Source organism: Acipenser ruthenus, chromosome 5 (assembly GCF_902713425.1).
Source record: "Acipenser ruthenus chromosome 5, fAciRut3.2 maternal haplotype, whole genome shotgun sequence".
NCBI classification, from domain to species: Eukaryota; Metazoa; Chordata; class Actinopteri; order Acipenseriformes; family Acipenseridae; genus Acipenser; species Acipenser ruthenus.
In genome coordinates, this window is record NC_081193.1 from 27891841 (window position 1) to 27917932 (window position 26092).

Genomic DNA, 26092 nt, shown 5'->3' on the forward strand with positions numbered 1-26092 from the left:
TTATTATTATTATTATTATTATTATTATTATTATTATGTATTTCTTAGCAGACGCCCTTACCCAGGACGACTTACAATTGTAAGGGTACAGTAGCAGTGTCCCCCCACCTGGGATTGAACCCACGACCCTCCGGTCAAGAGTCCAGAGCCCTAACCACTACTCCACACTTTAGCAGGGAAACCTCTCCTTTTACTTTATAGGTATCAGATATTATCCTACAGAGGAATACAAAAAAACCCAAAATAAATATTGGAGAAACAGTAGAAGTTAAGCTTAGTGATGCTTTATTACATGATTAACTATGGGAAAGCACGGTGAGCATGGAATGTATTGACCATGGTAAACTGTAATAAATGTTGCTGTATGTTTTGCCTTATTACTTGACATAGCCACACTCCTTCCAATCTTAATTTGTACTTTATTTGGTTTACTACATATATATTTAGAATTCTTATTGCAATTCTTTCCAGGAGGCATATTTACCTCATGGTCTATACTTCCCAATTTCAAACTATGTTGCATGACCTCAGAGAATCTACAAAACAAGTATATCCTAGAGTGTCAGGGCTCAAAAAGAAAGCTAGAGGACCTGAATGAGTCCTCAGAAGAACTAGCAGATAGAACAGGCATGACATGTGTAGACCATTTTTGTAAATTACATTACGATGAATGGGTTACCCTTTTTCCACTATATCAGAAACGACATAAAAAGACAATCATATCAAACCTATATGCTATATGGTTGCATGAAAGCCAGTGAATTCCTAGACAGATTGATCAGCCAATACATGCATTAATTTGAAATTAATTTTGCAACAGTTTAGTATGGATGTGTACAAAGTTGTGTGCTCTAAATATGCGTACGGTACATAGGAAGTTAAAAATGGCTGTCATTTACAGCCATTTTTAACAGTATTATACAGTAAAAACAAAGCAAAACAAACAAACAAAAAAAAATACCAGACAACATCGAGAGATTCACCCCTGGTTAATAACCTAACTATTATTAGTATTATTTGCTTATTTAGCAGACGCCTTTATCCAAGGCGACTTACAGAGACTAGGGTGTGTGAACTATGCATCAGCTGCAGAGTCACTTACAATTACGTCTCACCGAAAGACGGTGCACAAGGAGGTTAAGTGACTTGCTCAGGGTCAGACAATGAGTCAGTGGCTGAGGTGGGATTTGAACCGGGGACCTCCTGGTTATAAGCCCTTTACTTTAACCACTGGACCACACAGCCTCCTGTGAATTTGAACAAAATCCATTGAGGGGTGTGAAAATTGCACTTGTTTATTTCCTCTTGGTGGCAAAAGATGGTAATACAGTTATACAAATGAGGGTCGATTCACATTCGAAAACAACCGATACCAAAATAAATGTTCATTAAAGAGTAAGTAGCAGGGTTCCGAAATATATTGTGTTAAACGTCCCCATGTGTTGCTACAACTATTTAAATAACATACCTGTAATTTCTTTTCATTGTTAACATCCTGACAACTTTTTACACATAACTTTAAACTCTGTTTCATAGCTTGTTTCAAAATGACCGCTTTAGTGCATTGGGGTTTGAGATCTGTCCTCTAAATCACTGTTTGACAGTGTGGGCAATAATCCATGCACTGGGCATCAGTGCACTGGAGCGCTGGAGCGGCCATTTTGGAAAGAGCTTTGAAACAGACTTTAAAGTTGTAAGTGTAAAAAGTTATCAGGATGTTAACAATGAAAAGAAAAAATACAGGTATGTTATTTAAACAGTTGTAGCAACACGTGGGCTGCTATTCGGCCATCTTTGTATATAACGGAAATATTTTTCCCTATGATCTTCTGGTGTGACCCCCTTTATGGGAGTAGACTTGTTTTGTAGAATCTCTTAGGTCATGTGACACTGTTTTGAAAATGGAAAGTTTAGAACCCCCCACTGCAATAATTATTTCAAATACATTTTGCACCACTAGAATGACATTGAATTGCTTCCTCTAATCAGTTTTTTCTTTTCACATAATTTATATATTCATTTACTTTCCTGTCATTCTTTTTAGTTGTTCCATGTTTCTTTAATGTGTTTATAACCTTGTCTGATTGCTGTGGCCTAAAACGTACTGTATATCCATGCTGTTGTTTAATATTATATCCAGTAATTATTGGGTCATTAGTCTTTTTTTCCATCATTATTGTATAGGGACACATTTTGAAGGGAATGCAAAGTTTGCACACATTTTGTTCTGATAAAAATATAATAATCTTAAAAGGGACAGTTTAAACTATCTATGTTTCCAGAATATCTAGTTTTTACCTGTTTTTTAACCTTTCATTTTTCATTGTTTTTTGTAAGTCATTGTTTATCATGCTTACTAACTATCCTAAAAGGTGAATTTAAAATTGGCCAGTCGGGGTATGCAGCTGTCGTTAATAAATCACAGTTTCAGAAGGGGCAGAAATGACAGCTGGATACCCCATTATCCTAGCAAAACAGCAGCTGAGAAAACGTTAGTTACATTTATCGGCAAAGCTGTTATTGTTAGTTGTATGATATAAAACTGTTTCAAAACAAACCTGTGTTTAAAATGTGCATAGAATTGTGTGTATTTATATTAAGTATACATTACTTTTTATAAATTGTAATTAATATATAACAAGAAATTTATATATATATATATATATATATATATATATATATATATATATTACACTTTTTTTTCAGGTTTCAATTGCACAGAAGTAATTGGGCAATGTGAACCACATATCTGTTTGCATGGGGACTGTAACCACATAACTCCACATTCCTTTCAATGTGTTTGTGACCAAAACTTCACAGGTAAATAAACCCTTACTATATTTATACAGAACTGATAAAAAATTCAGAGGTAAGTAGTCAAATGTTTTGTGTAATGCTTTCATTCAGTGTCAACCGGCATCATTGTTGTTATTTTGCTTTCATTCCTTAAACTTCCCATTGGCAAAAATTCCCTGGATCCCCTAAAATGGTTGTAGAACATTCTGTTCAGTCCTTCGAAGCGATCTTGATAGATTTAGAGCTTGGTCCTTGAAACTGTTTGATTCTGTTTTTTTGGAGCCAATGTCGAGGAAAGAGTACAAATTACTACTAATAATGACTATGTCTATTTCTTTGAGTTTGACTAAAGCAAGTTATTTTTCTATTACTTGTTATTCAGAAAAACCCCCCAAAAAACATGTAATCAGTTCCTGGCTCCAATAGGACAGTGACGACTGTCAATCTCAACTCTAGAGATAGTGAATTTAAACTAATATATATTGTCTTTGTTATTTTATGAGATCCGGTGTATTATTTAATGTTGTATTATGTATTTAATTATTTAATACAGCAGCACACTCAGACAACACTTAAGCTACATGCCTGTAAAACGACTAATAATTCAGCTTTATAATATACTTTGCACACACAAGCTGTTGTCTGTTTTGTTGGCAAATGTATGTTCCACAAGTTGTAGGAATTGTTTTTGTGTGTGTGTGCCATGTTTAAATGACAACACTTTGTATTTTATTCAGATATACGTCGAATATCACTTTCCAAAGTCTTTGGAAATATTGCAGGTTCAATAAACAGCCATCTTTTCTTTTTTGTACACAAGCAGCTCTATCAAAATACATACCTAAAATCCCCAAATAACCCTCAAATAATAAATACTAGACATTGTTATGTCGAGATCACAAAATAATTTATCTCAGGAAAATGGAAGTAATCACTTGTGTGTTATTGCAGCTTTCATTTGATATCTCTAGTGCTTTCTAAACATTATACATTTTTTTGCTGATTTACCTGCTTTGTAATGGTTTTCTAGATACTTCAAAATATAATATATGGAGTTCACAAGTCTATACTAATAATTATTGATATTTGTTTTAAACTGATTACTTGACAAAACACTTCTGTGTGTTTTCTATCAGCCAGCACTGTGAAAATGTGAGTTTCATGGTTGGCTGTTCATTTACATTAACTACATGATCAATGTTCACAGCATCAATACAAAAATGAATATTGATTAAGCAATTTCATGTTAAAGGATGATAAATTAACAGTATCTGCACTGATAAAAAAAACAGCAGTATACAAAGTTGTTACAGAAGAGTTTCCTAAATTTTCAGTTGATTAATAAATGCAATTGATTAAACCTTACCCTTCCATTCTCAGCAGTCTAGGCGTACATTATAACTCACAGTGAATGGTACAGCATTCTGAAGTTTAAAAAATGCAGAGATTTTTTACAGAAAAAAGGTCTGATAGTTTGTGGGTGGGTTCATGCCTTTATACGAAAAACATACTTAAGTGTGAGGCTCACTTCAGTACACCAAAATAGTGAATGTTTGTATTCAGAAATCTGAATATTGTGAAACTAGTGTGGGAGCTTACTTACAAAGAACTGCAAACTCTGGTGTGCTACTGTCCACATTTAAGTGGCACTAAAAGGAGAAATTGCACTATTTTAATAGGTCAATGTTGTGATTTTCATTAGGGCATATCTTAAACGAGTGGTGTGCAGTGAGAACCATTCTAGCTGAGACATTTGTTAAAACCATACCCTTAATTCCTTAATTGAACCAATTGCACCTCTACTTGGGTATTGTTTTGACCACTATTTAATTTAATCTAAACCATTATGTGGAATGGCCCGTCAGTACTGTAGTTCTGCACCCCTGTCTAAAACAATTCAAATTTCAATATGTGAGAGTTGTTTGTAATATGGATTTACAAAGATGTATGCCTTTCATTTGGGTTTGTGTGACATTGTTTAATAGTATAACTACTCCATACTCTGTCTTGTATAAATCACTTATTTTCAAATATGTTACTAAATTGGATTGTTATAAGTAGGGAAAAAGTCTCCATAGAGAAGTGTATACAAAACTTAAACTTGTTATCCTTTATCACATGTTGCGGAATAAAATTAGGATTTCGCAGACATGTTCAAACATTAAATACACCTAAGTAGACAGTATTTCAGAACACTTTAAAGCCTAAAAATAGTGGTACTTGCTTCCTTACTAAAACAGAGTGCTGGCATTTGTTAAAGGCAAGCATGCAGCATCCCCCTGCAGTTGACTTGCCCATACATTGAGACTGCATGTCTGCATCCACTGAATTGGTTGGAAGTTAAGGCAAAGCTTTGCCAAGTTATACAGATGTGGAAATCGATTAGAAACAGCCCAAAAACTCGGTTACACAAGGGCATCTGGCATACTTTAATAAAGTCAATGTATGCAGCACGTTCGTTGTCATGTTATTTGTCCCATCCAATAATTTATTTTATTAGTACCGAGTCAAAACAAAGAAGACGTGGCTATTCGGGTCGTATTTTCGGATCGTATTTTCTCCAAATAAACATTAAGATATGGAAAACAATTACCTCCGTCTGCATGTAGTTTATTTGGGAAATATCTTGAAACGATCATCAGCCGAAATATACTTTGCTTTTTTTGTCGTCCATTTATACTATTTTACCTCCAATGCTGAAAACTAGATGTTAGCAACCTAAATCAAAACAATGCAGCACCAACTTTGTTCCGCCCCCTCCTGCACAGTACAGATCACAGAAAAGCAGTAAAGACGCACTGATAGGCTGATTAAAACTTTGTCATTTGAAAAGTAAACAAGAACGTTAACTGCTTTGGAGAATTTATTTTGTAAATGTGGACATTTTTTGTTTGTTTGTTTTTTGCTTAAGTGCAATGCACACAGGACGGCAAAGGAATAAAAAAGGGCTATCTGCAGAAGGACGATACGTAGTTTGCGTCACTTGCGTTGTACAGTAGTTCATTTAAACAAGTTTTTCTTTTCATCATTTTTTCCTCTCCGTACTTGTTTGTATGCATTGGCCCCTAACAGGTGAATTTCGCGGTGACCCCTCAATTTCACGATTTCTGCGAAATCGCGATTTAGGTAGGTCCCTACTTATAAGAAACAGATTTCTTCCAAGGCATTCCATAGTTCCATTCCCTTCACAACATGTGCACAAATTTGGCCCTTCCAGTCCAGCTCTTTGTCCCACCCTTGTTCTAAATTGTTTAAAATGGACCTCCATCCAGACCCAAGAGTAGTTAATTTTGCATGTAAAACCTGTAAATGGGATCTGATTGGGCACCTCTGTTCCTATGTTTGATTGCGTAAGTGACTTAAATACTTTTACATATTTTGCTCCTGCTAGCAATTTTTAGTTTTGTCTGTAAAAGTGCGTCTCACCCCAGTAGCACTCTTACGTTGTCCTTGTGGATCAATATGTAAGGATTTGAAGAATCTTTCCAGAAGCATACCCTTTGGGTTGAACACCTCTTAGAGTGTTCTCACTTTTTTAGTTGTATAGTGTCAATGGGTGCATGTTCATTTGTTAACAATAAGTGCTGTTAGACATGTTGTCAGACCAAATATCACTAACTTGTCTGTTTTATGAACCCCAGCACTGGAGTCAACTCTCCATAACAATGGAGAAACATCTTGCTTACGGCTTCTTTTTTTATTGTGGGCTATAAGATTGTGGTAACACTTTATAATTAGTGTTAGTAATTCAGATGTAATTACCATTGAACAAGCAAATGATTTACTACTAAATTCAAATGAAGTAAACAACAGATAATAAAACACCTTTAATGTATCCTGAAATAATGCTTATTTTATATAAATGTAGTTGGAAATATGTTGGTTCATACAATATTTTAAATAAAGAAGTAAATAAAGATGGCTTTAAGTTTCATAAATGGGAAATTTATTTGGTGGATTTAGATACTGGTATAATGGAGGGCAGTGCTCCAGATAAGGTTTTGGATCTAGGAGTAACTTCCCTTCTAATCTGAACACTGAGAGAGTAAAATGTATTTTCAGGAGGTAAAATGCAACATTACCTTGAAGCCATGAGTAATCTCGTTAAATACAATACAATCCTTAATAGTAATGGGGTAGGCATTAAAAAAAAAAAGAGCCTTTCATTTTAATTGCAATGTTTCTTTGAACTACTGTACAATCACACGTGTTCTACAAGGTTCTTTATCGGCTCTGCACATTTATTTTGAGGTATTACCCTGATGTTACTTATATTTTAACATTAAATTCTTAAACTCAGTGTACATGTTACAACTTCAATATGAAGACATAAAGATAAATAAAATAAGGAAATGCATTAATAAGTTATACAACAGTTTGTTTACTATTCTAGGCACTTTTTTTTTGTGGTTGCCTCTGACGATTATTTCAAATTGGATTTGTAGTTAGACTGAGGTATTTATGCTTCAACCTGTGTAGCTTTGAATTTTTCTTATTCCTACTATGATTGGCTGCAAAGACAGCAGGGCTAGCCAGAGATTGGATAATGTTTGTTGGGTTGGTTTTTCTTTTATATAGTTTCCTAGTACCTGAAGACACTGTATTTTGGGAGATGTAGTTGTTAGTTTAAGTTTTAAGGGAGGCGGGAGGTGAGGCAGACAAGCTGTGCAGCAAAATTGCTATGCGTATTTTTCCGCATTAAATTTAGTACGTATTTCGGATTCTTTTAATGCGAAAAAAAACAGCAGGTATGCATCTTGTCTGGACCGCTGCTGTAAGGGATCCAGATTAAACATTTATTTAAAAATGACAACTTTAACTTCTTTTCAGTCTTTTGAAGGTTTTCACTGTTTCATCTCTGTCCTAGGGATGGTTAACCTAAATTAAATTTATTTTAGAGAAGAGTGTGTTGTTTTGCAGATTTGCATACCACATGTTACACTGGTAGTGCTAACATTGAGATTTAATTTGAAATAATCATATTACATATTGATTTTACATAACACACAGGGGTGTGTACAAATCCTTTATTTTTTACCCCCAGAACATTAAACTACTACTATGTGGAGCAAAACATAGCTTTAGAAAGTTTATATATTCTTTCTATTTGTACTGTATAATTAAGTTTATGCTCATATATCATTTGTAGAGTAGATAAACTTCATGCTGATTTTTAACTCGGCTCTCACCAAGATAAGCACCAACTAAGACGTAGCTTTATAGTAAACTAATGTGATCCATCTGTGTCTCCATCCATTTGCGTTTCCTTCCTTATGATGATGTAGATATCCTTCTGCCTGTTGTTGATGTCTGAAGTGTAATGCTGGCTCCAGGGATCAGCTTATTGCCTCCTAGTTGAGCATACCGGAGTTATATGCTAAGGTTTTATCACAGCGTCTTGAAACATACAGTGCCGTGAAAAAGTATTTGTCCCCTGTCTGATTTTCTGCATTTTTGCATATTTTTGACACTGAATGTTATCAGACCTTCTACCAAAACCTAATATTAGATAGAAGGGACCCTGAGTGAACAAATAACACATATTTCATTTATTTATTAAAAAAAGTTATGCAACACCCAATGCCCCGTATGAAAAAGTAATCACCCCCTTAGACTCAACAACTGGTTACGCCACCTTTAGCAGCAGTAACTGCAACCAAATGCTTCCTGTAGTTATTGATTAGTCTCTCACAGCACCGTGGAGGAATTTTGGCCCACTCTTCCATGCAGAACTGCTTCAACTCAGTGACATTTGTGGGATTTCGAGCAAGAACTGCTTGTTTCAGGTCCTGCCACAACATCTCAATGGGATTTAGGTCTGGACTTTGACTAGGCCATTCCAAAACTTTCAATTTCTTGTTCTTCAACCATTCTGATTATTGCTGCATGACCCAGCTGTGCTTCAGCTCACGGACGGATGGCCTGACATTCTCCTGTAGAATTCTGATACAGAGCAGAATTCATGGTTCCTTCAATGATGGCAAGGCATCTCCAAACCATGACACTACCACCACCATGCTTGACCGTTGTTATGAGGTTCTTACTGTGGAATGCAGTGTGTGATTTTCGCCAGACATAACAGGGCCCATGTCGGCCAAAAAGTTTCACTTTTGACTCATCTGTCCATAGAACATTGTTCCAGAACTCTTGAGGATCATCCAGGTGCTTTTTGGCAAACTTGAGACAAGCATTCATGTTCTTCTTAGTGAGCAATGGTTTCCGCCTTGCTACTCTGCCATGAATCCCATTTTTGCCCAGTGTCTTTCTGATGGTGGAGTCATGAACACTGATCTTAGCCGAGGCGAGAGAGGCCTGCAGATCCCTGGATGTTGTTCTAGGGTTCTTTGTGACTTCCTGGACGATTTTACACCTTACACTTGGAAAGATTTTGGCAGGACGGCCACTCCTGGGAAGATTCACTGTTGTCCCAAACTTTCTCCATTTGGACAATATGGCTCTGACTGTGGTTCGGTGGAGCCCCAGGGCCTTAGAAATGGCTTTGTAACCCTTTCCAGACTAATAGGCATCAACAACTTTTTTTTCCAGAGGTCTTCAGGAATTTCTTTTGTTTGTGGCATGATGTGCCTCTAGAACCTGTGTGTTGACAACTTCACTCTGATGGTAAGGGCCAAAGTTAGTCAGATTTATATTGGGCAGAGCTGGCCTAAAACATGTTAACCAAAGTGCCCAAACAGCTGACCCTAATTATCCCTTTAATTGGGTTGAGTTAACTAGGGGGGGCAATAACTTTTTCACACCTGAAGATTGCATGTTTGATTATGTTGCACACCAAAAAAATGAAAGTAGCACCAAACTTTGGTGTTTTCTTCCAGACTCCCTCTATATACTACTACAACCCACAAAAAAAACTGACCAAATACATTGTGAAAAATATTAAAAAATGCAGAAAATCAAACAAGGGCAAATACTTTTTCACGGCACTGTATATGACTAAATTAATCCATCATGATCAGACAGGCTTTATTAAGACCTGCCTGGTATCTGATAATGTCTGCCATCTCCTTCATATTTTACATGCTGCTACAGATATCCCTGCTCCCTGTGCAGTACTCTCACTTGATGTGGAGAAAGCCTTTGATCGCTTAGAAAGGGATTTTCTTTGGTCTGTTTTGGAACATATGGGACTGAGCTCAGAATTCATTGACTTGAATAAAGGGTTATATGCTAATCCCTCTGTCTGTGCTAACAGGAAATAAATGTTCTTCCCAATTCGCTGTCTCCAGAGGCACCCGACAGGGCTGTCCCCAGCCACCCTCGTTTGCATTATCATTAGAGCCTTTAGCCCAAGCTATCCACCAGTCGGAGCGCTCAGAACCTATCCCTATCAATACTGCCCAACATCAGATCTCGTTATATGCGGATGATGTGTTATTATTTGTTGAAAATGTTCCCCGCTCACTTCCCCACCTTTTTAAATATTTTCGATAACTTTTAGTTAAATATCGGGCTACACAGTGAATTGGTCCAAGTCTGCTCTCATGCCTCTCAATTCGGCGATGGGCGGTGTAACCCTGCCTCCTGACATACTGTTTGTTAAACAATTTAAATATTTCTAAGCTGATATCCTCCCATCCACAATCCACAGTATAGAATAACTTTAACAACATTCTCGCTCAGGTTAAGGCGGATTTAGATAGATGGTCGCATTTTGCAAATTCGCTACGGGCCCGTATTTCTAGAATCATTTGTTCAATGCTTCCTCTTTCTCCCTCTCCTGGATACTGGGATAAACTGCATACTATGATTTCTAAATTTATATGGAGAGGGAATCATCCACGTATTCAATTTTCCACTTTACAACGTGAGAAAATCTCAGGAGGTTTATCGCTGCCAAACTTTAAAATATACTCTTGATCATTTATATTATGGCCACTTACTGTTTGGCTTGACCCAGATGCTCCTGTTTCATGACTGTTAGTGGAAGAAAAACTGGTATTTCCATACATATTACAAGAGCTGATTCACTCTAACATTCCTCTCCAGCATTGTAGATTGCGTTTTGGCCCTATTATCTCAATTAATTACTATTTGGCGTTCTGTTGAAAGACACACAAAATCTCAACTAAAATGGCACTCGTACACCTATCTTTCTTAATTACGAGCTTTTATCGAGGAGTCGTCCCTTCGCTTTCCCAGGCTGGAGAGATAGGGATATTCACATTCTTACTAATATTTCTGATATTGACTGTATTCGTACACTCCAGGATTTACAATCTACCAGGCTCTTCCTTTTTCTTTTATCTTCGACTGGGGTTCCCTGGGGAACTACATTATCAGTACATCCACTCCATGACATGCTGAACACTGGGGGTAAAACAAAGGGTCTGGTTTCCTCATTATATCTTTATCTCTTAAAAGCCTCCTTAGGATATGGAGGTTGAAAAAAAATAAAGAAAATGGGGACTTCACATGTTCTTGTTATAATGTGTTTTGTCATTGTTTCATGATTTTCCCAATAAGAAACATTTGGTCAAAAAAGAGGAGGGCAAAAGGTACACAATACATTCTTTGGCCATTATTGTCCATACTAAGAACATAAGAAAGTTTACAAACGAGAGGAGGCCCATCTTTCTCGTTTGGTTGTTAGTAGCTTATTGATCCCAGGATCTCATCAAGCAGCTTCTTGAAGGATCCCAGGGTGTCCATGTTCAACAACATTATGGGAAGCTGGTTCCAGACTCCCACAATTATCCCCTTTTCACTATATATCCAAGCATTTTGTTGCCCTTTTTTATAGCTTCCCCAAATTGCCAAAATGAAGACATTTCTGAGTCATAAACACCTAGATCGTTTTCATAGATTCCTTCTTCAATTTCAGTATCTCCCATATGGTATTTATAATGCACATTTTTATTGCTTGTGTGCAGTACCTTACACTTTTCTATATTAAATGTCATTTGCCATGTGTCTGCCCAGTTCTGAATGCTGTCTAGATCATTTTGAATGAGCTTTGCTGCTGCAACGGTGTTTGCCACTCCTTCTATTTTTGTGTCATCTGCAAATTTAACAAGTTTGCTTACTATATCAGAATCGAAGTCATTAATGTAGATTAGGATGAGCAGAGGACCTAATATTGATCCTTGTGGTACTCCACTGGTTACCTCGCTCCATTTTGAGGTTTCTCCTCTAATCAGTACTTTTTGTTTTCTACATGTTAACCACTCCCTAATCTATGTGCATGCATTTCCTTGAATTCCTACTGTGTTCAGTTTAAGAATTAATCTGTTATGCAGGACTTTGTCAAAAGCTTTCTGGAGAGCTAAATAAACCATGCCGTATGCTTTGCAATTATCCATTGTCGATGTTGCATTCTCAAAAAAATCAAGCAGGTTAGTTAGACACGATCTCCCTTTCCTAAAACCATGCTGCCTGTCACCCAGGACACTGTTACCATATAGGTAATTTTCCAATTTGGATCTTGTTATAGTTTCCATAAGTTTACATTTAATAGAATATACCAACAAGCTCAGTTTTTTTCCACATTCTCACAAGCCTCGTTCAGAGTAATCATTTGTACTAAAAAATCTTCCTACTGTACCAAACTCTGTATTGCCTCATAAGCGGTTACCAGGGTAACTGTTGCCAAAATATATTTTTTCAACTGATTCTTGCATTTATTCAACAGCATGCTGATAATACCACACAGACCTTTTCATTTATCACAATTCCCAATATGACAGTCTATAATGAACCCAAAGGAAAACAATTTGTAATTTGTATGCTGCTGATGAAGTATTGAAATGACAGGCACATTCAATTTGATAATCAAGTGTATGCAGTGTACTAGTCAGTGGTTTTCCAAGAAATGTATCCCTCTATGGTAAACTAGAAATTTCAAAATACCTTAAAGTGCAGCTATGTCAAGTGAAGGCAGCTTGATCCCTTTGGTGGTCGTAAAAGTGGGATTCCAGTAAAAAAGGCAAGGAATTATTCCTGGTTCATTGGAGTAGAAACTGTTTGCAGGTTTTTTGCCAGTAAAATATTAGCTGAATCTCATCTCAATCTAGCCACAAGGCATTACTGTTAATTTAAAAAATCTGATATATACCAATGACAGCGTTTTAGAAGTTGCTGCAGTGTCAGCTCTAGACAAGTTGTCATGTTTTGTATACTCATGTTACATTTATTTTTCTCATCCAAAACACTGCAAGTCAAACATTGCAAACTGCAGCTGTAGCTGCCGCTTTGACTTTTGCTATCAGATTTCTTTGGAGTTAATGGTTTCTTGACTCTGAGATAGCTGGATTGCTGTCCTATCATTAATCACTCAGAAGTTACTGGTTACTGTAGCTCGGTGCCCACAAAGGACGTACCCTCTTCTCTGTACAACAATGGCCAAAACTTAGGTGGCTTTTCAAATGAGGTTTTCAAAGTAGCATATATTTTGGTTTCAGGTAGCTTATTGTCGATTTACCTTATTTTATGCTATACATATGTAAGCAATAACACACGGAAAGGCACTCTGAGCCACGGCCGAGTGCCTTTAGCTGCGTGAGTGCGTTGCACCAGTACTTATTTATAAAAATAAATAAAACACTACATTTTGAACTTTAAGTTTTATTGAATGTATCCTTCCACCAATGCAAAATAGTCACTATACATTGGCTGCAGAAGGCCCCTAATTCGCTTGATAAACGTATTACTACTAAATGAATTATTCATTTACTTTGTAGATATTCAAATGTATATACTTTTATTTTTTTTTGGAAGCAAGAGGAAAAAAATGACTAACATTATGGATCTTTTTTTATATATGGAACCTAAAATGCATTTAAATTGAGCTGTTACGGAACCTCGTGGTGTAGTTTTATATTGAATTAAACAGTGTTTTTGTTAATCTTATCCCTTTAAATCAGGGGTTGGCAACCTTGGCTCTTCCAATCCATCCCACTGCAGGACTTTGTTCCAACCAGACCTTTAATTATTTAATTGACCTCCAAAACATACACTGTCTGTATGGCTTTGTATTGAAGTTTTAACATGTTCACTGAGTTGAGAATGTTATGTTAACCACTTCAACTCCAGATGTAAAAATGAAACCCCTTCCCAGGTACCAGATTTTGAAAATAATAATAATAATGTTTTCAAATGTGTAATTGGTATAAAATGTTAACATATGATGAATAAAAAACAAATACATGTTATATGCCATGCTTAGGGGATGAGCAATGATTAGTTGTAATGATTGTGAGAGTCAAATGATTAGAAATGGAACCAGCATACAAGAGCTAGTTTTTCCCCTGGTTTAAATCTATTTCAAATAGGTTTATTTGTGGCTTGTATTTTGTTATGGACTATTTGGCTGTCACTGCGTAGTTGCTGTTCTGTCTCGATGGTAGCGCACTCTGTTTATTAATTTTTAGAAAGGGAAACTCAGGAAAAAACACAAATGCAGCACTCTGATTGGCTGAAACATGTTATCGGCATGAGATGGAATGTCGGTGTGGTTCAGTTGTGCGTACCATGTGAGAGGTTTCTGAAATGTTTCCCGCTGTCATGCCATTGCTATACGCTCTACATCACTGCTATTGCTGAAACACTTTTTTTGTTTTTTTTTAAACACGCGAATGTTGTTTGTATTATGCAATTCTCCAAATTAAAATGCAATGTACAGTGGACTTCGGGACCACACAGCTTCATGCAATTAAGTGAATTATTAATTTAGCCAATATGCATTTAACCGTATCATACAATCATAGAAAATGATGCACTTAAAAAACAGGACCAGATGCATGCTATGCAATTGAGTGATTTATGCAATTATCCAATATGCAAATAAGTGGAGTGGACTGTATATATGTATAAAATGTAATCCAGCACACTGTTTTTACTTTAGATTTGTAAAACACCAAAATCTAAAACTCCCTTTTTGGTGAAAATGCTTGGCTGTTGAAGCTTTTAAATTAATCTAACACTTTTTATGTTATTAGGTCCATTTTGTGAGGAGATAAAAAAATCCTGCGATTCACAGCCTTGTAAGAATGGGGGTGTATGCAAAGACAGTTGGCCAGAATACATCTGTGAATGTCCACCAGGTTTCACTGGGCACATCTGTGACACCAAAGTGGATGAGTGCATGTCATATATGTGTCAGAATGAAACAACTTGCATCAATGAAGCAAATGTAAGTTTTCTGCCTGTTCAGAGAAACTAATTAATATAAAATGTCCGAAAGGAATTAATATACTGTCTTTTGAAGCACATCAAGTGTGTTTTCTTGAAGGTTGCAAAAACAATGAATAATTATATTCTGAAAAAAAAGCACTAGTGAGAGATTTCATTTTTACGTGCCAGAAGGAAATTACTGTTCTGTGTATCTTTTTTGCCATCTTCTCTTTAGTCTATAAAAACAAATGCTGTACTGACAGATCTTCTTTTTAATAGTGAGCTCCTGGGATGACATCACTTCACCAGTGATGTAAACAACTGAATAAGTACACAATATAATGAAGTTCTAATTATCTTCCTCTGTAACCTCCATAAAATATAGAACATAACACAAGGTTTTTACAATACACTGAGCATATCATGCAGTGCATGAAGGATTTATATAGAGGTTGTGCTGAAATAAATAGAGATAAGAGATATGTAATGATGTAATAAGTGGGGGCATTAACAGGTGTGATATTAAGCCAGTTTGTATGATTGTTATGAGAAAGCTATTTGTCCTTACTTTAAGAGTGTTATACAAAATTAAAATCACTCCACTTTTTATTAAGTGTTAATCATTTTGTAGTTTTCTCAGTTTTATTCTTGACCTCAAAACTAAAAAAAAATCAAAAACTAAATATGGTTCAATTCTTACAACTGTAACATTCAGCACACTTCTTATTAATTATTGATTTCCTCTCATTCTTGCTTTTTATTGTTCTGCTCAACTGGTATGAGAAAACCAAACAGTAAATTAAAGACATCTAAGAGAATTTGATAACTGTTGTGTATCCAATATGGCACATCCCTTGAGATTCTGATCTTCAGCCTTCATATGATCTTTACTGGCAGATGTGAATATTAGCTTTAGTACCAGGAACATTCTCTGAAAAAATGCTAAGAGGGGTCTGTGATAAACTTATTTATGCAGTATATCCCAGGGGCTCATTTTTTAAAGTAAACAAAACAGATTGATTTCTAACTAGTTGTTTTACACTACACTGAACGTCAATGTTTTCATAATCCTGACTGCATTTGAGTTTTAGCAGTCATAATTTAACAGTGAAGTGAACACCATCTTCTATTATTGTCCTTACACTTGATTTAACATAATGCATTTTTTTTTTTACAATAATTTGAAATCTCATGTATATATTTATCTTTTTTCTTTTAAGCATGTTTCATGTGTCTGTGCAGCAGGCGTTACAGACACACGGTGTGAAAAGCAGCTCAGGTCATGCAGCTCATCTCCCTGTTTGAATGATGGCAGCTGTGTGGATCAGCAAAACGACTATTATTGCAGGTAATATATTAGATTTATGAAAAAGTATTGAAATGATTGCTTACCTAAACATAATTTAATGAAGTATTACTTTAGAACGCAAAGGTGCCAAACCATGTAAATATGCCCTCAGCCGTTGTTATACTGCTAAATATGTTAATTATAGCCATGCACTTACACTACAGCTCTAGATGAAACTTCCGTCATAATTTTATTAGATTTAAATGAAGCTCATCTGGGGTTTAGCAAGTTCTATTGCCGCTGCGGCGCCACCCCCTTCAACCTAATCTCTTAATGTCAGACCTTTTTAAAACCAAACAAACAGGACTGTTAACTTTGATATCCAAAGCATTGCATGAATGAAATAGTTCAGCAGAATCGCCTATTAGCCTCCATTACACTTGGCCAGTGCAAACACTAGCAAATAGATCATGTTTGCTTATGCTGGTCATCTGGTCATGTGTGATGAAATGAAAGGGTTGTGGATAGTATTACTTTTAATAAATTATTAGCAAAAGAAACATAGCAGTGATCACTAATTGCACCTATAAATGACCCGATCCGCCCCACTTACCATATTCATAATGCAGCATCACCTGAAAAGAACAGCACTTAAGGGAGACACAAGAAAGGGAGTTATTTCACAAAGACAGAGGTTTAGTATATAAGGTTCTGGTGGAAGGCAGTCTTTACTTTTAAAACAGTTTCACATACTTTTTAAAAGGCAATTCTGTTCATTGACAATGAACTGCAGTGCAGCTAGAAGGCTGATATGAACTACAGTATATGTAACTGTATTAACACAAAAAAATATTAAACTAAAAATGTATCAAATTAATCTTTTTTTAAGCAATGGAACAAAACTGCTGCACAGCATTTTACAAATTTGTAACACAACATTTAACATTATTAATAGCTGATTAAAATCTACAAATTGCTTTAAATTGAATGCATCCTGTCATCTTAGGTAAAATTAAATATGTCAGATTCTAATCCACGATTACTGCATCCATATTTGTAAACACCAGTTCCCCTTCATATTTCCATGTCCCTGTGTATCCTTTGTATTTTCTATTCCATTCCTCTGCAGCCATTAGGCTGAGTTGATGTGCACCTGTTAATTAGAAAGAAATTATATCTTTCTCACAGCACTGTACTTTTGTGTGTGAATCACTTGCTGTCACAGACAATGAACAATTTACAGTTTAACAACATAATAAAAATAGCTTAGTTACGTTTGCTGTAGTATCAACAGGATTTTCAATTTGGGGTGTTTATGATGAACTAAAAACAGAAAACAAATAAAAAGAAAATGACTGAAATACTGCCTCAGGCCCCATTAACACTCAAGCAGTCCTTAAATAGTAAGTAGTGGGGTTCCAAAAAATACAGCGTTATACATCCCCACGTGTTGCTACAACTGTTTTAAATAATGTACCTGGCATTTCTTTTCACAATTAACATCCTGACAACTTTTTACACTTTTTGCAACATTAAAGTTATTTTAAAAATGGCCGCTACAGTGCACGGGTTTGCGATCTGTCCTTTTAATCACTGCAGGAAGAGCGATCTAAAAAAAAAAAAAAACATAAGTGCTTTGGCTTTTCTTTTCCATACCACATCATGGATCTTTATTGCTGTGTTACCTGTTTGACAATGTGGGCAATAATACTTACACTATCGGTGAGCTAGAGCAGCCATTTTGAAAAGAGCTTTAAAAGGTATAAGTGTAAAAAGTTGTCAGGATGTTAACAATGAAAAGAAAAATTACAGGTAGATGATTTAAACAGTTGTAGCAACACGTGGGGATGTGTAACGCTGTATTTTTCGGAACCTTGGTATCTTCTAGTAACTTGCATTTTTTTTTCCTTTGATCTGCCCAAGAGGCTATGGCAGGGCTTCCCGAACCCGGTCCACGGAACCCCAGTGTCTTCTGGTTTTCATTCCAACTCAGCTCTCAATTACTTAACTGAACCTTTAACCCCTTGCGGTCCTATGTCAGACCAGGTCCGACATTTATAATTTTCCCTTTCCGGTCCGATGTCGGACCCTGTCCGACATCATCAAAAAGACGTAAAACGCAGGTCTCTAGTTTTTTCTTTGGAAAAAGCCGAGAAAACCATTCAGTGGCCAAGTGAGACTAACAGGAGCCAAGAGAAGCCGAAAAAAATGGCGGATCTGAGCAATACACATAGCCCCGGCACCACAGAGATAACACGGACATAAACAAACAAGATGACTGCTTTTTCATCCAGCGCTCAAAGAATATCACAGACATTTGCAGAGCTTTTTGAGATGTTATAGTAATAAAATAATGACTTGGATCACATTATTGAGGAGTTTGGGGATAAAACGAGTGATCAGGAGATGATTTATCGGTATGCACGACTATGAAGAGGTATGTGAAAAATACAGCGAACATTAGGGGATGGGGCAGGGCTGGAGATGCAGTCCTGAGTATCCTGTTGATATGCAGTGCCTTTTAAACCTGTTTTACTGTGAAAAATACTTTTAAACAGCGAGTCTAAAATAAACTGCGCTTGTGAAAATAAATTGGACCTGACGCACCTGAGACGTGCTGAATAAATTGACCGCAAAGGGTTAAGCCCCTTTCACACTGGCACTCCTACCCGGGTCCTGGCTACCCCAGTCACAATTGTGCATAGTGTGAAACTAAGTACCTGGGTTGTCCCAGTGACCCACCTTAGAATGTGGGTTGACACGCTTTGACCCGAGTTGAGCGAGACCAAATGCTTGATGACCGTTCATGAGCCGACGCAATAACAAACAGCCATGCTTGCGTGAAAGTTTCACTTCTGCAAGGAACATTTCTGTTTAGCCATGTTTTGTTGATTGAGACACAGCCTGAGCTAGATTGCAGCAGGTTTGTAGAAACATTTGCTCTAATCAACATTTGGGCCGACGGTTCAATAAAGAGAAGCTTGGATGGGTCAGTAACAAGCATTGATACACGTATTGTGCTTCAGTCACCCAGGTCAACCCTGCTTTATCAAAAGTAGTGTGAAATCGTGTGCCTGACCCGCATGACACCGGGTCCTGACCCGGGTAGAGCATGACGGTGTGAAAGGGGTTTTAGTTGAAATAATAATTTGCTTAATTAGACCTTTTAAGTTCTAGAAGTAACTTGAAATCTGCAACTTTTAAACAAAATTAAAAGGTCTAATTAAGCAAATGATTAGTTCAATTAAGTGTTTAATTAAGTGAGAGCACAGTTGGAATGAAAACCAGAAGACACTGGAGTCCTGAGGACCAGGTTTGGGAAGCCCTGGGCTATGGACACATTAGACGCATCCCGGCTAAAGCCAGATAAAGTGTGATTTTCCACACCCCGATTTTATGTAGCAAGATCTGTGCCATCTTCAGACTGCATAAACTGTGGTGCTTTTGATTTATTATTGGACTTCACTGCATTATTAAAATCAACATTCAGATATTAATTTTTCCACTTTTCTTACATGTATTAACAAATACAAAATTAACAGAACTGTATAATACTTTGATTCAGAGTTGTGAATTATTATAGCTGGAAGTGTACAAGTACTGTACCAGAAGTATAAATACATATTTACATTAATAAAGACGCTGTCGATCATTTCAGATTCTTGCTGGACTTATCTCCTATGCGCTTAATAAAGAGGATTGTAATAGGGGTGTGGGTATCCACTGACAGACAGGAGAGACACAGAAGTTGTGGTTGACAAGCCATGCAGGTGCACAGGTTTTATTTCCAAACAAAATAACCACGTCACAAAAGGCAGGAAAAAAAACAAAAGCTGGCCAAAACAGCAGCCAAACACGGCTCCCACCAAAAGGAAGATCCCGCTCCAGGAACCTTCTCCCTTCTCCCACACTGAAATTGATTTTTCTGGGATCTCCTAGGAACACAAGGTGATCCTAGTTCCAATGATGCCGGTATACACACAGTTGGTTGCTTCGTTTGCTCACTGTGGTTCATACTTGCCGTTGTGAGGATTCCTAGCCAACTTACCTCCAGCTTGCTGAGACATAGAACAAAGGAACTGGCTTTCCAGCTCCTATTTTTTTTTTTTTTTTTTTTTTAAATTTAGTCGTTGCCAATTAGTTTTTATTATTTTCTCCCCAATTTGAAATGCCCAATTATTTTTAGGCTCAGCTCACCGCTACCACCCCTGCGCTGACTCGGGAGGGGCGAAGATGAACACACGCTGTCCTCCGAAGCGTGTGCCATCAGCCGCCCGCTTCTTTACACTCTGCAGACTCACCGTGCAGCCGCCTCAGAGTTACAGCGTCGGAGGACAACGCAGCTCTAGGCAGCTTACAGGCAAGCCCGCAGGCGCCCGGCCAGACTACAGGGTCGCTGGTGCGCGGTGAGCCGAGGACAACCTGGCCGACCTAACCCTCCCTCCCCCGGACGGCGCTCAGCCAATTGAGCGCCGCCCCCTGGGAGCTCCCGTCCACGGTCGGCTGTGGAATAGCCTGGACTCGAACCGGCGACGTCCAGGCTACAGAGCGCATCCTGCACTCTAGCGAGTGCTTTTACTGGATGCGCCACTCGGGAGCCCCCCCAGCTCCTTTTTAAAGCATGTGGCAAAGGGTTCCTTGATAATCAATCAATCAATCAATCAATCAATCAATCAATACCTGGCCACATTCCACTCATTCTAATCAGGGAGGGGATTATATCCCTAGCCCTGCCATATCTAACACTCAAACATATGTTAAATAAACTTTTACAAAAACCCAAACACGAAACACAAACATTGTAAGTACAGCCTGCTACATTGATTTTATTACAATAACTAGAAGTCCTCTTGTTTAAAATGAGCATGAACAATCAATTGACATCAGAGCATAACTCCAAACCATGTGCAGTTTAGCTGCGATCTGGCAAAATGGATGACGGACTTTAAAGCCTAGTCTTTAAATCCATAGCGCCTGCTCCTTTTTTATTTAATGCATTTTCAGCTTTCTTTTACCACCTGTTGGCAGGACTAATAAAGTGCAGCTGATTCAATTCCGGTAAATTCTGCTCACCCCTCTGAAAACGCCCCCCTGTCTGTCACTAACTCACTAAACTCTGCTCGAGCTGCCTCTCTCTCCTCTGTCCCAATTCTCCTCGACCTCTCTGCTGCCTTTGACACTGTCAATCACTCTATTCTACTATCCTCTCTCGCTGACCTGGGAATCTCTGGCACTGCTCTGGTCTGGTTCTCCTCCTACCTCTCCAACCGTACTTACCAGGTAACCTGGCGTGGAGCAACCTCCACACCTCGCTCTCTCTCAACAGGAGTCCCCCAAGGGTCAGTCTTGGGTCCTCTCCTGGTCTCTCTCTACACCCGATTATTATTATTATTATTATTATTATTATTATTATTATTATTATTATTATTATTATTATTATTATTATTATTATTATTTGTTTATTTAGCAGACGCCTTTATCCAAGGCGACTTACAGAGACTAGGGTGTGTGAACTATGCATCAGCTGCAGAGTCACTTACAATTACGTCTCATCCGAAAGACGGAGCACAAGGAGGTTAAGTGACTTGCTCAGGGTCACACAATGAGTCAGTGGCTGAGGTGGGATTTGAACCGGGGACCTCCTGGTTGCAAGCCCCATTCTTTAACCACTGGACCACACAGCCTCCCGATCCCTGGGCCCCCTCATCGCATCCTATGGTTTCTCATACCATTTCTATGCTGATGATGCTCAGATTGTCCTCTCCTTCCCCACCTCTGACTCCACCTTCCCCTCCCGTATCTCTACCTGTCTGTCTGCTATCTCCTCCTGGATGCACTCGCATCACCTCAAACTCAACCTCTCTAAATCTGACCTCATTGTCTTTCCCTCCTCCTCCTCCTCCTCCCCCTCCTCCTCTGATCTCTCTCTCTCTCTCTCCATTCCTCTGGAATCTACCACACTCTCTCCCTCCTCCTCAGCTAAGAACCTCGGAGTCATCCTGGACCCCTGCCTCTCTTATTCCCAGCACATCTCCACTCTGGCACGCACTTGCCGATTCTTCCTGAGCAACATACGAAGATTTCGACCCTTCCTCACCAACTACGCCACGCTGCTCCTGGTACAGGGCCTGGTACTCTCCCGCCTAGACTACTGCAACTCCCTCCTGGCTGGCCTCCCTGCGTCCGCCACCCATCCGCTCAAGCTCATCCAGAACTCCGCTGTTCGCCTGGTGTTCTCTCTGCCTCGTTTCTCCCACGCAACGCCACTGCTCCGCTCACTCCACTGGCTCCCGATCACCGCTCGCATCCAGTTCAAGACTCTTGTACTAGCCTACAGATGCCTTGACCAGACTGCACCCTGCTACTTCCAGACCCTCATCTCCCTACACCCCCACTCGACCTCTCCGCTCCTCCTGCACTAGAAGACTGGCTGTACCTCCGCTACGCTCCCCTGCCTCCAGAGCCCGCTCCTTCTCCACCCTCGCCCCGCAGTGGTGGAATGACCTTCCTACAGATGTCAGGACTGCCCAGTCCCTGACCACCTTCCAGCTCCTCCTCAAGACTCACCTCTTCAGACAGCACCTGTAGAACTCCTCTTTTCCCTCTGGACACTTTATCACTCTTCCTTAAAGCGCTTTACTTGCTCTTATCTGCTCCCTATTTTACTGCATTTAATCCTGTACTTTAGAGTACTGTAATCTGTCACAAGTGTTATTTAATCTGTAGTATTTTGTATTTAATTATATCCTGATGTAACTATCACTGACACTGTTATCTGCTCCGTTATTGAATCGTATTTTGTCATATACTTGTACTTGCTAGAACCGAAGTATTTTATCTTGCTCTTAATTGTATTAATACTTGTACTGTGATTCTTGAAATGTATTTTTGTTTACGACTGTAAGTTGCCCTGGATAAGGGTGTCTGCTAAGAAATAAATAAATAATAATAATAATAATAATAATAATAATAATAATAATAATAATAATAATAATAATAATAATAATAATAAAATAGGATTGCAAAGCTGTGACATTTTTGCATTATCGGACTGCGACAGTCTTGCAACCAAATAAATAGCTGGCCATGGCTACCACTGTAGGTATAAGAAAATTTAACAACAAAAAAACACACTGCAATTGACTGTTAAGTTATAAGTAAGATACACTACATTTATCTTATCAATATATTAAACTATGTGTCAAATTAGCTGTTTCTGGCTATGTTAGAGAAAAACAAATTATACATTTCGTGTTCCACATTATAAAAATAGTTGATAGATTACTGAACATAGATCCCACATGAACTACATTGCTGTTGCTTTGAGGCATATCTCTCAACATTCTTTCTGCTTTTTTGCATGATTAATTGGGTCCAAAAATACAATAGAAAATACTGTAATTTTCATGTCTTGACAACATGTTTTGTTTTTGACTTGGAGGTTGCTCTCTCCGACTCCCCTTATAACTTAGAAGGACTTGCAAAGCAACACTCAACATGTTTTCTTGACAATTTCCTGAAATTGTCAAAAGAGAACGCTGCAGGCAGTTTCTGCTTTGAATCTGGGAAAAGGATCCAGTTAGACATGGTGTATGGCTTACTGAATCTCAGTTGTTGACCTTCAGACTGTAGGGAACATTAAAATAAATTCCTTTGAGGCTTTGGTACTTACTGCAGATAGTAGATATTGATCACAAATCTTTAAGGAATGTTTTTAAAAGAATGTTTTTTGAAGAGTGCGTTTAAACATTCTCTTTGAAAAATGAGAATAATCTAATAAACCCTGCCTACATCTACAGACTTGATTTAACCCCTTTGCAGCCCCCATTGGCTTTGCTAGATTCCCCCAGTGTTCTTTGGGTAGCTGACATCAGCTATGTTCAATTCTAAGCTATGCCTCCCTTAGTTGTGTTACTATGGCAATCCGTCATCAAACTGCACCAAACTTTGCATAGAGAGCCAAACCCTGAGAAGGTTAGACTTCTGTTTACTTACATCTTGTAGCTTGTTTGACAGGCTGTTCACTTTGAAGATGCCACCTTTGATCTGTGTGATCTTTATATAGTAGTGTAGGATTGAACTTGACTGTGGGATGCAGCCATTTTAAGAGCCTTTATTAGTCTGTTGAGCTTGTTAAACATAACTGTGTAGAACTTTGGCGCAGTCCATTCAAACTTACTAAAATAAGTAGGGTGTGTACACTATAACTCTTGTTTTATTGTGTTTCTTGTTTCAACTTTTTATAACTCCATACAAGATATGCAATGCACTATTATACAATAAAAAGCTTTGTTTCAATGACATTCTTTCCCACTCTGACTGCTAAACTGTGTAATCATTCATGTTGACTTAAGATGGCATAATTTTAAACACAACAATAAACAAAGCTCAAAAACTGTTAATTTTACTTCCACTTTATCTCCACTTGCTAATAAACATAGTAGTTATATCTGCTATACTTGCTGATTTCCATGTTGGTTTATTCACAGAAACTTAGTAATATTTACCAAAATAAAGATTTTTTTTTAAATTTATTTTATTTACTGACCTACAGTATGTACAGTATCAGGAAAGAACTACAGGGATCAGTCACTCACTCTCCATGCCACCTTATGTTTCTTAAAAAATAAAACTGAAGAGAAAGGGGTTTGCCTTTTCATTCTGTAACCCCAGAAGTTTCATTGGGTTTCATTGTATACTACCAACATACTTTTCAAGATGCTGAATTTTGTTTACATCAGTAGCGTCCAATTCCTTATGTCTGCCTGTGTGTAGCTCTCTCCCACTGTCATCTTTGCTGCTGCTAACGTCTCTACCTGTACTGCGGCTATACTACGAATACAATATTATTTTGTAAGAGGTCTCTTTTTAACTGTGTAACAAACATCAGTGTTTTGAGTTTCAAATTACAGTAGCAGAATACTAATTCATTAGGATTTAATAAAAGTAATGATTATTTTTGCTTAAGCAGAGGTCTTTACCACTGAGATACAGATCATGCACCCTGACTGACAGAGCTAGTGTCCAAACTTGCATTAGGTTTAAAATTAAGCATTAATGATCGACATGGAGGGCCATAACTGGCAGATAATGACCTGCGGAGGTGCTTGATAAAATATTTTAAAGATTTAAGTTTTTTAAAAAAGGCTAAGTGAACATTATTGTCTCATTACATAATTTTTTTAAAAAACTTGAGTAACTTTTAGGGCAATCACTGTCTCTTTTAATGCTCTTGTATCTGTTTAGATGCCTCCAGGGGTTTACAGGGAAGAACTGTGAGGATATACTTGACGACTGCAGGCTGCTCAGTGTCAACTGTCTAAATGAAGGATTGTGTCTCAACATAATTGGAGGATATAATGTAAGTAATTTAGTACATGCAGAACTAATTTAATACCTCAGAAAGCTAAAGCACACAATGTGTTAGTGTACGTCTTAATATCAAAATAAATGTATGAAATGTATTCATTTAAAATCAGTAGTACAGCAAACATTAACCTTTAGCCTTATATTTTGTTCATTTTTACAGAAACTGTATTTATTTAAGTTAATCATTATTGGCATTTTCAACAATCCCTTCAAATACTCCTTTCCAAAGACACTGCTGAGATAAGGCCCTGTCCACACTACATAACCGATCTCGAGAACCGTACTTGAAACCGCTCTAAAATATACAGCTCACAGCGTCCACACTGAAGTACCGTTTCATGTTTAGTCAGGCTTAATGCATCCACACACCATTAGAATAGTTCAGTTACAATTCCAAGCAGCGCAACGAACCGTGGAAATGAATACAATAGTATCCCACCATGCACTGTATTTTATTTTAAAATAATGTGTTATGCCCCATATTAACAGAGGTCCATATTGTATAAATGAAAT

At 37.7% G+C, this 26092-nt stretch overlaps 1 protein-coding gene across 1 annotated transcript in view; it reads left to right on the forward strand.

The window, feature by feature from the left end:
• eys (eyes shut homolog) overlaps positions 1–26092 on the forward strand; it is a 458209-nt gene that overhangs the window by 33531 nt on the left and 398586 nt on the right. The window contains exons 6-9 of the mRNA XM_034921306.2: positions 2707–2820; positions 14748–14941; positions 16143–16270; positions 25457–25571. Coding sequence (XP_034777197.2) covers positions 2707–2820; positions 14748–14941; positions 16143–16270; positions 25457–25571 — 551 coding nt within the window. The remainder of the gene's footprint in view (positions 1–2706; positions 2821–14747; positions 14942–16142; positions 16271–25456; positions 25572–26092) is intronic.